General features: G+C 40.0%; 1 protein-coding gene across 1 annotated transcript; it reads left to right on the top strand.

The window, feature by feature from the left end:
• Positions 1-2,431: 2,431 nt before the first annotated feature.
• Positions 2,432-16,124, top strand: RIOK2 (RIO kinase 2). Its single transcript, XM_064438013.1, has 10 exons — positions 2,432-2,627; positions 3,458-3,596; positions 4,506-4,622; positions 5,564-5,739; positions 6,755-6,843; positions 8,199-8,390; positions 8,802-8,894; positions 9,849-10,385; positions 11,361-11,454; positions 15,821-16,124. Exons 1-10 carry the CDS (start codon positions 2,562-2,564, stop codon positions 15,980-15,982), a joined length of 1,665 nt encoding a protein of 554 aa, XP_064294083.1. The 5' UTR covers positions 2,432-2,561; the 3' UTR covers positions 15,983-16,124.
• Positions 16,125-16,341: the final 217 nt, after the last annotated feature.

Genomic DNA, 16,341 nt, shown 5'->3' with positions numbered 1-16,341 from the left:
ATGTCTACACATCTTTTAAATAACTCCAGGGACAGTGACTCAAATGCTTTCCTGAGCAGCCTGTTCCAGTTCTTGACAACCCTTTCGGGGAAGAAATTTTTTCTAATATCCAATCTAACCTCCCCTGGCACTACTTGATGCCACTTCCTCTCTTTCCTATCACTTGCTACTTTGGAGACAAGATGGACACCCACCTCGCTATACCCTCCTTTCAGGTAGTTGTAGAGAGTAATAAGGTCTCCCCTCAGGCTCCTTTCCTCCAGACTAAACAACCCCAGTTCCCCTAGCCGCTCCTCATAGGACTTGTTCTCTAGACTCTTCACCAACCTCTTATGCTCTTTTTTCAAAATTTTCCTGAAAGTGTACTGCTAATATTGAGGAAACAAATAGTTAAATATATCCTAATTACACTCTCTCCTTCACTGAGTGCTAACTTAAAACATTGAGAATGGTTAGGTGTCCCACATGCAGATTGTACTACTACTGTTTATTTCTCCACAGCCTCCTTACAGCACAACAGCCTACATGACAGACCACACAGAATGTCTCTGCCATACCACCTTGCAGAGGCACAGGAGGATTTCAGTTTTGTCTCCTCCTTTTGGCAGCCCAACCACCCCAGGAGCACTAGTTTGTGGTCTGGAGCCACCAATCCAGGTAGCATATGATGCTATCAAGCAGTCCTGACCACCTGAGCACTGTCAGGCACTAGACACCTTGTAGCTGACAGCTATGCCCACCTGCATGCCGGCCATCCCCTGCAAGCAAGGTGTCACAATGACAGGCAGTAACAAACAACGCAGACATACGAAGGAGCAAAAAGTCTTTGAAAAGAGATGTGTAATGAATAAAGTGATCAACATGACAACTTATCTGATGGTAAAACATAATACTTTGAAAGGTACAGATAGCATAAGTAGGGGTGTGGAAATGGAACCGGGGTTTATGGAGTTTAGAGAGTTGAGGGTACTCTAGTACTAAGTTAGAATCATGAGGCTCTGATTTAAGTAAATATAGTAGCGATCAGGAGTTTGGTAGAAGGCATATACCCATGGTAAGAGGTTGATCTACCTATTAGACTCATGCACGCACTACTGATGTACAGAATTTCAACACAGCATATGTTATACCTCCGTATACTCTACCTTCCTCACTACTCGGAGACCACTGTATCACTGGCTAGTGCACTGCATACATAAATTATTTGAGGTCCTTATACATGGTCTCTGCCTGTATTGGTGGCAACTTATCACAAGAAAAAACAGACAAAAATACATAGATCTTGCTATCATTGTGAAAACTTTTCTCAAAGATCCTGGATTAGCAGGAACATCTTGCTGACTTGCCATGTCAGAAAGGCTTAGGAAAAAAAAAAAGAAAGAAGCGGTGCAGGACACATTTTATAGCAATGTTCTGAAAATTAAAAAAAAAAAAGTATCAAGGATTCACTGGTTTAAGCCAACAGAAAGATACCCTTCTCACCAAAGACCTTGAGAATCTGAAAAATGCAGCACACAAAAAGTTCATCGTAAATATTTTCATCACGAGTACTTATACTACAAAGCAACTGAGGAAAAGGTGTAGTATTTAATTACTGCCACAGAAATCAACCTCTCACCACTGCAGTCTAACGCACAATGAAGAACAGTTACTAACAAAGCAGTAAAAGCTCTTCCTTTCACAGTTCGCGAACGGGAGTTCCGACTACAGCCTCGTCCTCAAAGGAGTTGGGGAGGCGGTAAGAACCAACCCCCTCCCCAGTGGACAGGTTTGAGGTTTTTTGTCCTGTCAGTATTTTTACTTGTTTTAGCCCTAATGTCACATATCATTAAAATTTTAAAAAAGTGACAGAAGGTGCAGTACTCATGGACCGGACCCGCCCCGACCCGACGCGACCCGACAAACCACCACCGCCCCCCCCCCCCCCCGCCGCTCGCCGCGCGGGAAGGCAGCTGGCGCGGAGCACGCGCACAAAGGACGCCCTCCCCGGCTCACAGCGGCGTCACGTCCCGACCCCTCCCGGCCTCTGCGCAGGCGCAGTTGAAGGGGAGGCCTGCGGCCGCCCGGGGGCGGGGCGGGGGGCAGTGCTGGGGCACCGCTCGGTAGGCCGAGCTGGCGCCGCCTCGCCTCGCCAGTCCGGGGAGCAGCGGTGGGCGGGGCTGGGGGGCTCCGCCTGCCGGCTTCGGCAGCGGCGTCCCTTCCAGGGAATCGGTCTTGGCAGATGCACACGCCGCCCAGCTAACCCACTCGCAGTAGGGACGGAGGGAGGTCGAGCCAACCTGGGAACGCCGCCTTGTTCTGTTTCAAATTTCGGTCGGTGATGACTCGGTGGCGAGTGAAGCGCACAAAGATCCGGCCGAGGACATGAGTGCGTACGCAGCTGCCAGGACCCAGACGCGCCGCAAGCCCGGCGCGGGAGGCGGGTGCCGCGGCAGTGTCCAGAGCCCTGCGCAGGCGCGGGAGCCCTGTCGTGGCGCCGGCGTGTGTCCGCGCGGTCCGGCCTCTTCTCTCCGGGCCGAGCGGGCTCGTGGCGCCGCTGGCGCGTACCGGCCGCAGCGGTCATGGGGAAGCTGAACGTGGTGATGCTCCGGTACCTCTCCAGGGAGCACTTCAGGGTCCTGACCGCGGTGAGCTGGCGGGGGGGCCTGGCTGGGGGAGCAGCGGAGGCCGGCCTGGCGCAGGCCGGCGCGAGGACTTCCGCACGGCCGGTTAGCCGGGCGGGGTCGGGCGGGGTCCGTGCGCGGGTGGGAGACAGGGCTGGTTGTGTCGCAGACGGCAGCGGAAGGAAGGCGGCAGCTGCGGGGGGTGGAACCTGCCTTGCTGCCCCGCCTAGGGTCCCGTGTTGGTGCTTGCTTCCCGGTCGGGGGGGGGGGGGGTGGCCAGGTCGTGCCGTTCTCTCCCGCAGCCCGTCGCCTCGGGGGGACCGTTAGTGGCAGGGTGGCCGCTGGGGCTGCCCAGGTGGTGGCTGCCCGGTGAGGTACCGCCACCAGTTTCTCCACAGGTGCTGATTGGTTTTGGCACCTGTCTAGGAGGAGTGAGCAAAGGCTCGCCAGGGCGCGGCGCGCTGCCTTGGCTGGTTGCGTGGTAAGCACAGGCTGCACCAGCTGGCCTGTCTGACTGTGCTGACAGCAGCGGTACTAGTGGAAAGGCAAGCTGAGCCGTGGCTGTGTAAGTATGAGGAAAGAGTCTTGTTTCCGCAATGTAGAACAACTCCTTCGTCCATTCCTGAGGCTGAAATCTAATCAGCCATTCATCTTCTGGCCAGTACTGTAGAAGTTTCAAGGCTGAATTATACAAAGGATATCAAGGGGCCATGATGCATATTAAATGTTTGGTTGTAATTAAAAAAAAAAAAAAAATGCATCCCTGAGAACGGATTTTAGTCTCAAGCGGTATCTCATGTTATTTCATTGTTGAACACAGGGACTAACAAATCTATTTTTATTTACTCTTTTAGGTGGAAATGGGCATGAAGAACCATGAAATAGTACCTGCTAGCTTAATTGCTTCCATTGCCAGCCTTAAACATGGTGGCTGTAATAAAATTTTGAGAGAGTTGGTGAAGCACAAACTTCTGGCTTATGAACGAACTAAAAGTGAGTTTGAATTTTGTGTTGGGCTCCCTCTTGCATTCTGTCCCCAGTGCCTCACAGTGGTACTTGCAGAAGTACCACAGCTTGGCACATATGAGTATCCAGAGCACTTGCTAGCCTTACCTTCTCTTGGACCTACCCTGGGAATATGGATTTGTGCAGCACCAAATGTAGCTATCTTCTGAGGTGCTGGTGATGAAGAAATTATAAAGATGGCAGGCAGAAAAGAGACAAACAGTTACATTTTTTTTTTGCCCAGTCACCAAAGTCAGGAAAAATCAGTTCAGGCAATACACAGATGCATACATGAATCAACCCAAACAAGTAACAGTCTTACAGTACATAAACTGAAGCAGACTGCAAAAGCTTTGTACATTTCAGCCCTTCAGAGACAACTACAAAGCAGTTTTTATTCCCTGTCATGTGACAAGCAGTACTTGTGCAAGACTTTCTCCATTTCCCATTTTCAGCCTTTTTGTTGCATCTGGTTCTGCAAACATACTGCAGGAGTCTACAGGAAATTCCTATCCTTTTTGTCCCAGTTTTCAGAACATTAAGGGTCACTCTAGGTCATCGCAACAATCCCAGATCCCTGCGGAGTCTCCTGTATGTGTGACTTCCAAAATGCTCTTTGAGTTTTCCCAGGCTATTTAAAGTGCTGTCAGTTGCTTTGATTAGAGGGGGGCTAACAGGCTGTCAGTCTTTTGCCCAGTTGTCAATTTTCATAAAACTTGCAGGAATTTAAACATCTTTACCATTCTGTCAAATTGGGCTGATATTAGCCAATGGGTGAAGTGGTACTTGGTTGTGGTATACTATAAGCTGAAAGAAAACCCACTAAATTGAGACTTATTTCAAATGTAATGTATGCATAATGAGGAATTATATGTTCTGTGTTTTATTCTCGCCTAGCTTTCCAGGGTTATCGGTTAACTAATGCAGGATATGATTACCTTGCTCTGAAAACTCTGTCTTCCCGACAAGTCATAAATTCTGTTGGAAACCAGATGGGTGTTGGCAAAGAATCAGGTAATTAAAAAAAAAAACCAAAACATTTTAAATAATTTCTTTAAGCAAACACGGCTGTAACGTTACAGATGAGTTTTCCTCTGGATAGTCACATCAGTTAAACTGAAATACCACCAAGATTTATGGGTCGCTTGTTGAAATGCTATGTGAGGCTTCTGGCTGCATTTGTATATTAGTTCACAAGAGCGTTCTATTTTGACAGTTTAGTCTGATTATTGACTCATCACTTAGCATCTGCCTGCAAAGTACCTTTTTGTGTGTCATGCTTTGCGAAGAGCTTTCAACCATTTTAGCAAAAAGATAATTTCAGCTTTTTCATCCCACTTCAGATAGTAAAGGAAGACAAGCTCAAAACTATTGAAATGTTATCTTGGTTTCTCTTACATTCATGTAGATAGTAATTTGTCACAGCATATAACGTGAAGAATGAGAAGGGGATTATTGGGGACAGATGGTAGCAATGAAACGTAGCCTATTTGTTAACGCTGTTTAAATTGAGAGGCTGGTCCCCTGGGTCCAGCTTGTCTGTCCACTGCATAGAAAGAAGGTGGCTCTTTCAGAGGGCAGTTAAGAACACCAGCATTTGCCCTAGATTTCCTTCAAGAATAGCTTATATTTATTCTGTGCTGTGCAGATAGCCTGGGTATGTTAACCTTAGGAGAGGAACCTTAAGATCTCCTACTCTAAAGATGTTTCAGATCTCATCAATATTTCTTCTAATGAGTATCATGATTTCTTTAACAATAATTTCTTCTTGTTCAGATCTCTAATGTACAGTATGTAAATTTAGCTGTCTTTACTAACTGTAGTAGAACTTGCCGTGCCAGAAATAGTAATTATGAGAAGTGAAGTAAACAAACTTATCGCTGCACTTCTTCATCAGATACTAGCTTGTTAGATACCATTTATTTCTCAGATCTATGCCATTATATGTCTTCTAGATATTTACATTGTTGCAAATGAAGAGGAGCAGCAGTTTGCATTGAAATTACATAGGCTTGGAAGAACTTCCTTTCGCAGTCTGAAAAATAAACGCGACTACCACAAGCACAGACATAAAATGTCATGGCTGTATTTATCCCGGCTAGCCGCAATGAAGGAGTTTGCCTATATGAAGGTAGGTAGCCATCCACACAATATCAGAGCCGAGGTGTAATAGACTGGAGGATGCTTTCCAGACTGTCTTTTGATCAGTTCTTATTTGCAGTAATGGTAGGATTTATGCCTTTTTTTTTTTTAACTAATGGACTTTATGTTTCAGATAATTTCAATGCTATATATTTTGTATAAAAATGAAGCTTTGCCATCGAAGTCATGTGGAACAGAAGCAGGTGTCAGAGAGAATTTCAGATGAACATTGTTATTTATGGATAGATAATTTATATATGACCAGTTCTGCTGTTTTTCCTTTAAAACTTGTTGCATAAGCTTGCAAAAACCCCTTAAAAAGTAAGGAAATTTACAGTTACTTGTCAGAAGTATTCTTTTTTTTTGTTCAGCTGTAATTTCTTAAAATTAATTTATTTCTGAGTAAAAAGAGAATGAACCCATAAAAAAGTTGATTGGGTCAAGTGAATAACTGAAGTTGTGTTAGAAAAGGCAAACAGGAAAGCTTCAAAATATTATGACCTACCTTTGTTTAATCTTTGGTGTGATGTTATGCTGGTTATTGATATTTAAGAATGAACTTTTGTCTTACAGCAACTGAGTGTGGATTAACCAGTCAGGCAGAACTGTATTGGCAGTGACTTAGTATGGAATTCTTTTCTGATGCCTGACACACTGTTCCAAGTTATCTGCTGTTGATTACTTGGGCTAACAGATCAGATATTCTGTTGTTTTTCTGTTCTGTTTTGTTTTTCTTCCAGCTCATGATAAATAAATTGTAGGCAGCATAGCAGTGTGCTTAGTGTCTATACGTATGAATTTTATTTGTCTTTGTAACAAATGGTCAAATAGTTGTTATGCTGTCTTCCTTCTTAAGCATGTGATTTGATGTTACCCATGAGCATTTGAGTAATGTATGCTGCTTCCACAGTAATAGTAACTGTTTATCTTAGATTGGAGTTTGTCAATATATGTAATCTTTTCTTAACTATTTAATTTTAGTTTTCAATGTGTTGTCTTTCCAGGCTTTGCATGACAGAAAATTTCCTGTTCCAAAACCTGTAGACTACAACAGGCATGCAGTTGTTATGGAACTTATTGATGGCTATCCTTTGTAAGTACTGAAGCTTAAATGCTCTATGTTAGAGAAACCCTAACAATGTTCACTAAGGTAACAGGGTTAGGGTTTTTCCTTGTCATGTGTGTGAATTCTGAATTCACCATACTAAATAATGTTCTCTAACCCACACTCACTAGCATTCTACTTAGTTATACGCTTGGTTCCCCTATCTCTTTATTCAGATAAATTGTTTTTTTCTTAGTCCAAAGAAACAGGTGAAATAGAATACTTTTAATTAAGGAATACATCAAAAGAGCAGTGTGACACAGGTTTAGTACTGTAACTGTTTTCTACACAGAAATTGCATATTCTGTATGTTATTGGATACACACAATACTGAATATTATATCCTTTGTGTTCTGAGGTCCAGTTCATGATCCTTGCTCTGGTAATTGAGGTAGTTTATCAGCAGTCCTGGTTAACAGGGGAGGTCCCAGATGACTGGAGACTTGCCTGTCCTCCAGTCACCTCCCTCGACAACTGGCAATACTTTGTGTGATGCAGCCCAGGTTACCATTAGATGTCTTTGCAGCACATTGCTGGCTTATATACAACTTGGTGCCTACAAGGACCCCCCAGGTCCTTTTCTGCCAAGCTGCTTTCCAGCTGGGCAATGCCCATTGTGTGCTGGTACATGAGGTTGTTCCTCCCCAGGTGCAGGACTTTGCATGGCTCATTGGACCTCATGAGGTTCATGTTGACCCATTTCTCCAGCCTTTTAGGTCCCCCAAATGGCAGCATGACCCTCTGGCATATCAGCCGCTCCCAGTTTGGTGTCATCTGCAAACTCTGCACCATCCAGCTCATTAGTGAAGATGTTTAATGGAACTGGAACCACTTTTGGCTGCTGGGGTACACTGCTAGTCACTGACCTCCAACTAGAGTTTGCGCCCAGACATTCAGTCATTTGTCAATCCACCTCACTCTCTTCATATCCAAACTGTACATTAGCAGCTTTTCTATGAGAGTCTTACAGGAGACAGTGTCAAAGTCTTAACTGAAGTCTTGGGAGGTAATACCCACTGCTGTCCTCCCATGCAGCAAGGCCTGGATGTAAGGAGAAATTTTCTCCCATTGAGGACAGTGAGGCGGTGGCATGGGGTGCTTGGGCAAGTTGCACAGTCTCCCTCCATTCCTGGAATTTTTCAAGCCCCAACTCCACAAAGTTGGGAGCAATCTGGTCTGATCTCAGAATTGACTCAGCTTAGAGGAGGGTATTGGACTAGAGACCTGAGGGCCCTTTTAACTTTAATCACCCTGTCGTTCTGTCATATGTTTTTTATGTACTTTGTCTGTTTCTAAATAAAGTCTTTAAATGTTCAAATATTTTATTTTATTTAACTTTTCAGATGCCAGGTGCACCAAATGGAAGATCCTGCCTCTGTCTACAGTGAATTAATGGATCTAATTGTAAAACTTGCCAGTCATGGTTTGATTCATGGTGATTTCAATGAATTTAATCTTATATTGGATAATGATGATCGTGTCACTATGATTGATTTTCCTCAGATGATATCAACTTCACATGCAAATGCTGAATGGTAGGTTCAAATTTAAAGATGTTTTCAAAGTAAATCTGGCAAGTGTTGATGACAGCAAATAGTCAACTACGATGTGTTTCCATAAGCCTGTTCCTGATTCTTTTTCTGCCATTCTTGTTACGCAGCACAAATAACGTTCCAAACATAGTTTGGTTTATGAATGAGTAGAATGTTTCTAGGATAAATATGTAATTAATCGCTTCTCAGAGACAATTGTGTTCTTAGGTTAAGAAATGCTTAGAAGTAAACTGCATGCAGTTTGTCTCCTTAATATTTTTATTGGGATCAATAAGAGAAATAGTTTTCAAATAAAATCAGTAAAAGACAAGACATATAGGATAAAGGTTTGTCATTGCAGTAGATGTCATTAGCTTGATTTTGTGTTTGTACAATTCTGTATCTTTTTTACAGGTATTTTGACAGAGACGTTAACTGTATTAAGGAGTTCTTTAAGAAACGCTTCAACTATGAGAGTGAGCTCTTCCCAGCTTTCAAAGATATCAGGTACAAACTTCCAGATAAATTAGAGTTCTCCTATGTATGGTATTTGTGTCAGTTTTGTGAGAAAAATGAGAATGTCTGAGAGAATCTTGTAGGAGAAATAAAAAAAACTAGGCCCAACTATGCAATTTTAAATTTTAGTTTTGTCATTCCCATTGTGTTTTCATCAACCAAAGTTACAACCAAAGTAAGTGGTTTCCAAAACCTAAAGTGTGCTTTAAAATCAGCTGCTGCCTCCTTTGTCTTTCCTCTTGCAGCTACGTAAGAAAGATCAATCCGAAAGCTTGAACCAAATGGTAAATATCTAGATGTTAACAGTGATGCAGAATCAGTTTCTCCCACTTCTCAAAGTCTATTTGACAGGTTTAGTATATTGAGGATTAATTTGGATTTCAATTTTAAATGTATTTTTTAAATGCTAGTAGATATGGTGAATGCCTCTTCAAACATTACTCTGTTCAAATTTTCTTCCTAATGTCTTTGGCCCCTTCTGAAAAGTAATTTTTCACTTACTTTAAGACTGAAGGTGTCAGATTGAAAAAGGCTTTATTTCATTCTGAGTGCTTTACCAAAGGGGTGCCGCGCTTGAATCAGTCTCTATGCATCAGCGTACCCTTTATCCTTCTGTTTGCTTAAACATAGTTTGAACTTAAAGCCAAATTGTATTCCTGCTAAAGTAAAATAATTTCCTGTAAATAAACAAATAAATGCTGGTTATGGAGATGGAATCATCTTATGTAGAAGTTTGCTTCTCTCGGGTCACATTCTGTTAATACTTTACCTAAAGCTCAGCACTGTCATGTGGTGGTCTGTATGTTTCAACAGAGTATATCCACTTTGATAGTAGTATGGGTAATTATAGTCTGGCTTAACTCATATATTTAATCCAAAATGTAGCATATTGGTAGCTTGATGATCTAGCATATTAAAACAAAACATACTTCACTGCTTTCACAGGAGAGAGTGTTCTCTTGATAGAGAAATTGCTGCCAGTGGCTATACAAAAGAAATGCAGGAAGATGGTGAACTGCTTTACCCACCAAGTTCTGATGAGGATGATAATACAACAGATGTATCAGAATTTGTAGAAGATGCTGATGATAAGATCAACTTCTTCAGCAAAGATAAAGAAAACAATGCAGACTTCATGTATAAAGTGGGTGATTTCTCTGAAAGCAGAATCTCTAACGACTTTATGGATAGCATTGAGGAGACTGGTTCAACTGAAAGTCATGAAAATACACAAAGGCTGAACATGTCAAAGTTGAGTTCAGCCTTAGAAAAAGTTGAAGGTGAAGCTACGCTTTGGAAGTCTGGTGAAGATGCAGAGAGTTGTCCGGTTGCTTTTTTTGAGGGCAAAAGCATAACTGAAAATGCTGCTGAAGTCGAAAATCAGACAGGTCAAGAAGGGTGCCGTAATGATATGGAGGATGGAGACAAATGCCCTGACCTGGTGGACTTATCAACTTTAAATGAGAAATTCAGGGCTTACAGGTAAAGATTCATATTTATTATCTAGGACTGTGGTTCCTCCCTTCCCCCAAATAAATATAAATCTTTCAAGTAGCTGAAAAAGGACTAATGTTCAGCTACCCTTGTTTAAATTGGAGACTAAAAATGTAATTTATTTTTAAACCATTGCAGTGAATATCTTTCCTGTTTGGTCTCATGATAGGTAACCTGTTGATTGTTACTACATATGTAATGCTTCATGTGTATGTAATGTAATAACAGACCAGTTACCCAGCTGTTTAATAATATAGAGAGAACAGGTCTTGGGTGTAATTCATAGACCAACCTGTTTTCCGTGGTGCCATTTTTTCCCCTTTTTCTTTATTTCAGTTAATATTGGTAGTGAAAGAGTTCTTGACATTAAAATACTGCTTCTAAATAACTTTTATGAATAGGTTTATAATCTGAATGCTCTGTCTCAAAGCCAAATTATTCTGCCGCTCACTCAGGTGAAGTTAGCAGTAACAAGCTCCTTGGAATGTATTATTCAAATATATTGTAGTATGTGGTGTTCTAGCTTTTAATTCCTTTCCTGAGGTATTTAGAAATTCCTGCTTACCTTCAGGCTAGCCCCTTGTATGTGAAACTCTGAGTTTGCCAGCCAACCATGTACTGGGATGCATATACCAAGCTCATACTTTCCCTCATCCACTTTTACTTTTTAGTGAAATGACTTGTCAACACATTGTGCAGAATCTGAAATATTTTTTCTAAGCATTCTGAAAGCTCTTTTCATGTGCTTGGTATATATGTGGCTATTGTGCAAAGAATTCTTCCTTTCATAAAATGCCTGTTTTGAACAACTAGTGTTAATATTTAAAATCTAAGTGTTCTGTAGTACTTGCATACTCTCATGGGAGTTTGTCTTTTTGAGATATAAACTTAAAGCGTGGTGCACATAAAGGCAAAGGATGTTCATCTTGCTAGCGGAATAAAACATTGATTTGTGTATTTTAGAAACGAGAATATCGTTCATATTGCTGAGCACAGAACAAGGACTAAAAGTACTACATCAGAGAGAAGTGTTGGGAGCTGTTCAACCATTCCACAGGTAAATATTATTGTTATTAAATTATTAACTACTTTAATTTCAGATCGTGTTAAATTGCACATAGCTGTTGGTACGTATTTCTAAAGATGTTACCTAGCGTTAATTATCTTTAAGATGACTGTTGCCATGGACCGCTCTGGTTTGCATTTCCATGCCACATTAAAATAGGACTGATCCTTCTGCAGTTGTTTATAGGGAGTGATTTCCAGCACTTCCCTTCGTGTATTGTTCTTTGCTCTTTCATGAAAGCTCTATGCCAGCATTAATAGCTCTCATTTTTCCAGTAACAGGCTAGTGTATGCTAATGTATGTTAATGCACTAACATATAATCAGTACATGCATTTCTGTTACTAGCCACAATTAATATTTATTTTAAAAGTGGGTGCTTGAGTTAATATTTAATTTCACCTTTTTCACCTGTCTTAGAGATTTCTTCACACTCTTTTCTGAAACAGAATTTTAAAGGGAAGAAAGTCCAATGTTCTTTATTAGTTATGAAGTATTCTTGTACAAAACAGGAAGAAACTTTTCAGCTGACAGCTGATCCATGAGGTAATTTTTCACTTAGGATAGACTACATACTTGCCATTGTAAATATGGGTACCTATGTTCCGTCTTATTTTCTTTTGCAGTTAGGAGCAGAAACTCTGAAAAATCTAGTTTGGGAAACATGTTAGTGTAGTTTCAGCTGTTTACCAAATGTAAATGTACTTTTGTAATCTGTGTCTTTTCAAAGCATTTCTATTGCCTAATTAGAGTATTAGTCCTAGAAGTACTATATCTGAAACCTCCAGTGCTGCAAGAGTGATTTTTTTGTTGGTGTTGTTAGTTAGACTTGATCTTCCTTATTTACAGTCTTTTCAGTCTGCTACTTACTCCTTCAGTACTTTTCTAAAAAAAGGCTTTGCTAATGCCCTATTAAGTGATGTGTTATTCTGTGAATCGGCCTTGATTTACAAAAGTTGCCTGTTGGTGGCTATAATATTCATGGAATAGTTGACTGCTTTACTCTTTCATGTTTGGATTTTTATTTTTAAGATAAGTATTTTAAAATACACCAATAACCAGTAAAGTGCATGTGTAAATAAATGTTTGCATTTGTCTAAGACATTTTATTCAGGACTTCATGAGAGGAGGAAGAAACAACTTTGATCATCATCGCAGTTCTTATTCTAGGGGATGGCATTGTATCTTAAGGAGACAAAAGATTAGGCTAAAACTGGGGGATGAAGTAGACAAGAGCCAGGGTGACCTGCCAGGAACTCACTAGCTTCTGGTCCATGCAATCTTTTCTTTCTTTTTGTTCTTCTTGCTTGAGTTGGCTAATTTAAATTAGAATTAAAAAACACAAAAAATTATTGCTATTAAGTCCTATAAAGGAAATTACTTGAGATTGCACTCCCATACACCACTTGGTGGTATCAGTGGTCATTATGGAGCTATAGAGACCTTCTTGAATATTTAGTGGACGTATGTTTATTCTGTAGCTGGACATGTAAAACATGTTAAAAGTATGTAAATGGCCTGTACATACCTAATTTTCTGTTCTAAAAGGAAGAGAAAAGCACTTTTGCAGAAGAGCTTTCAAGAGATTCAGCCACATAAAAAACTTTTTCCTGCACCAATTTACCTTACATAATGCTTTTACTTGCAAGCTTTTGTAGTGAGTAAAAGAACATTTCTGCCCATTGCTGAATCTTATTTTAACTTTTGAGTGTTAGAGCTAAAGAAGCAGTATGTATAATGACCTATTTGTAACATAAGAAAATAATTACACAACTAAAAATGCAAAATAATGACACTGCAGTAAGATCCACTGGGCTGCTTAGAGCTGATGCCTGTTATTGTTGCTAGCATTTATCTGTCGCTTATGCAGCTTGCTTTCTGTTCAGTGGAGAAAACATATTAAAAAATAAGCATATTTTTAAATTAATCACACCAAGGAATTCATATGGGCATATATAAACAATGGCAGTAATAGCAGCATGTACAGTCATAACTTGGAGACAATGCCAAGGTATCTTTCTGTGCTTGTACAAATCTTTGTATGCACTGATGTAATTTAATTAGAGGAAACAATGTGAATTATCAAAAATTTAAATAATAAAATGTGAATCTGTTTACTGTGAAGCATTTCTCAATATTTGCTTACATTTAGGTTATGATGATGGAAAGACTAGTGAGTCTTTCCACCATGTGCTGAGGTTCAGCAATAGAATGGGGTGCGTTTACATCCTGATTACATATCAAAGACTTCTGGTATCCATCTTAAAAAATTTCTTCTAGCAAGTTTTGTTTAAACTGTGAAGGAAGTCATCTCTACTGGACCAGAGTGGGAGAAGTAGAGAAGCCTTCTTTCAGGGTTCTGCCTATAGAAAACACAGAACAACGGGTATTTTATAGGCAAAAGAAAAACATCAGTGCAACACTTTTAATTAGTTCTGATCATTTTTTCTTCAATATTTTTAAAGACAACCTACAACTTTTATTTCCAAATAAAATGGTTAAAAAAAATAAAATGGTTAGATACTGAGTACTACCTAAGGAAAGAAGAACGTATCACATAAAACAGCTTTTTTTATCCACATTTGGACAGTCAGCCTGCATGCGACATAACTTAGGAAATTGCTGTTCAAGTGGTTCCCTAATTATTACAGGATTCCTGCTGAAATCAGGATTGAGTAAGTGGATTCATTGACAACCTTGTATTTTGCTACTTCAGTTGTATTAGTCGCAGCAATTCCTAAAGAGTATAGTTTGCCAAAATTATGCTTTCTGATTCCTGATTTACTCCGTACCAACTTACTAATTCATACGCTACAGTGAAATTGAGTTGATAGAACAATCAACAAAGCACAACAAGGCAACCAAAATTGGGCTACATTTAAAGGAAATGTAATTAGATGGATATTTTCCCTTTTCCAGTTGTTTGGACAGAAGCAGATCTTTTAGTGAGGGCAGATTTATTCTTTTATATGATTTTTTTTAATGCTTTATTAATTAGAATAAAAATAAGACACTCCTTTGGGATTTCCAACAAGATATGATTCTGTCACGATTGAATAGTTAGGAAGATGAAAATAATGTGATTTCTCTTTTTCTTCCAAGACTATATGCACGTATGCACTCAATATCAGTGCAGCAGACTGAGCTGGGATCATTTCCAAATTACAAAATCACTGCCACAATATACTAAATCATGGCTTCATTTTTATTATGGATATCTATTGCCATCATAATGGAGAGCAGAACTCAGAATGGAAACATAGGTGTAAATAACAGATGAAATTTCATAAAACTACTGCAGTTTTATGGAAATAACAGTTGCTGGTGTTGTTTCAGTGCTTATGCCTCTACAGCAAGAGACAGTCCTGACCTCGCAAATCTAAATAGGAGAGTGCCTTACAACAGGGGAAAACCAAAGGAGGAATTGTAAATCAGTCCTGACTGCACCTCTTTTTGGCCATTCTTGTGGTAAAGAGTTACAGTTTTCCATTAGAATCATACTGAGATCTTTGTAATCCAAACTTTAGGAAAAACAGGCTGCTAAAAAAAAATAGGGACAAACCAAATAATTACTGCAGGACATGAAATGTCTATTGGCTTTTTTTTTGCTTTTTTTTTTGTTAGTTTTTAAAGGACATTTGTCAAACCTTCAAGCATAGAATGTTATCAGCTTTTACATTTTTGCAGAGGACATGTTTTGCACCGAGAGGTGCTGGTCCTTTATGATCCCCATAAGAAAGACACTTAAACTCCACAAAATATGATTTAAAGTGCTATTTATTAGGACTAAGACTATCAGAATAGAATAACATGGATAATCCCATACCCCTTTAGATGCTGGGAGCCCTGAGGGTATAGCATTGAACAGGACTCCAACACACATGCAGCACACCATGCAGACCTTGTCGGTAGCAGAGAATCTCTCTTTTCAGTCAGTCAAGCTATTTTATGATTTTCTTTCAAGGAAACAAATACGTTCATTATTTCTACAGTCAAGATGAACTGATGTTCACTTGAGAACTTCTTGCTTCACTTCTCGATAAGGGCAGGGCCGCACAGGAGGCCTAATTGTCAGTGCTGAGCCAGAGCTGGCTTAGTTCATACTACTGCCAACAGATCTGTGCAGCACAACACAGGCCTGAAGACAGCCCTGTACATGCAGCTTAGTGCAACACAGCACAGACCTGGGCTTACTCATGTTAACTGTTCTTTAGATCACTAACTTCATAACGTACAGAGGTCTTCTGCTTAGGATCGTGCACGTTCAAGCTGGTACTGAAAATACACTATCATTGTGCCATGTCTTAGTACTAAATGCTTTTCAAAAAGTCTGATATTGGATTGTTTGTTTATTTGTAGGAACTGGTGAAACAGAAGATAAAACGACAACTGACCAAACACCAAAAGTCTGCTCTGAGGCAACGGCTGCAAAAAGGAGAGGCAAATATTTATACCAAACAACGTAGAGAAAATATGCACAATATTAAGTCAAGCTTGGATGCAGCTAGTTTCTGGGGATAATTAGAGCTCCCAGAGAACATGAGAGAACTCATAATGTATGCATTTGAAAGAATTATTCTAATAACCAATAATCTGTTTATATAATGGATCAATCTCTACAAACAAATATTTTTCTGGAAGTTAATAAAACTCATTCTGGTTCCTGTGGTTTTGACTGAGGGATTTTGTTTTGTGTTTCCATTTAAAACCATTGACTGTAATTTAAATTAAATCAGTAGTACCAGCTAAGATCATTTAACTACAGTAATTTCCAACAGTTTCTGACTGCAAATCAATTGTACCTTGCAAATTTTTGCAATCACGTGAAATTTAAATTCAAAACATTGCCTTCCTGTTATAAACAGATATTTGTTTGGTTT

Source organism: Phalacrocorax carbo, chromosome Z (assembly GCF_963921805.1).
Source record: "Phalacrocorax carbo chromosome Z, bPhaCar2.1, whole genome shotgun sequence".
NCBI lineage: Eukaryota > Metazoa > Chordata > Aves > Suliformes > Phalacrocoracidae > Phalacrocorax > Phalacrocorax carbo.
The sequence above is the reverse complement of the archived record's forward strand: the minus strand, read 5'-3'. Positions and strand labels throughout refer to the sequence as shown.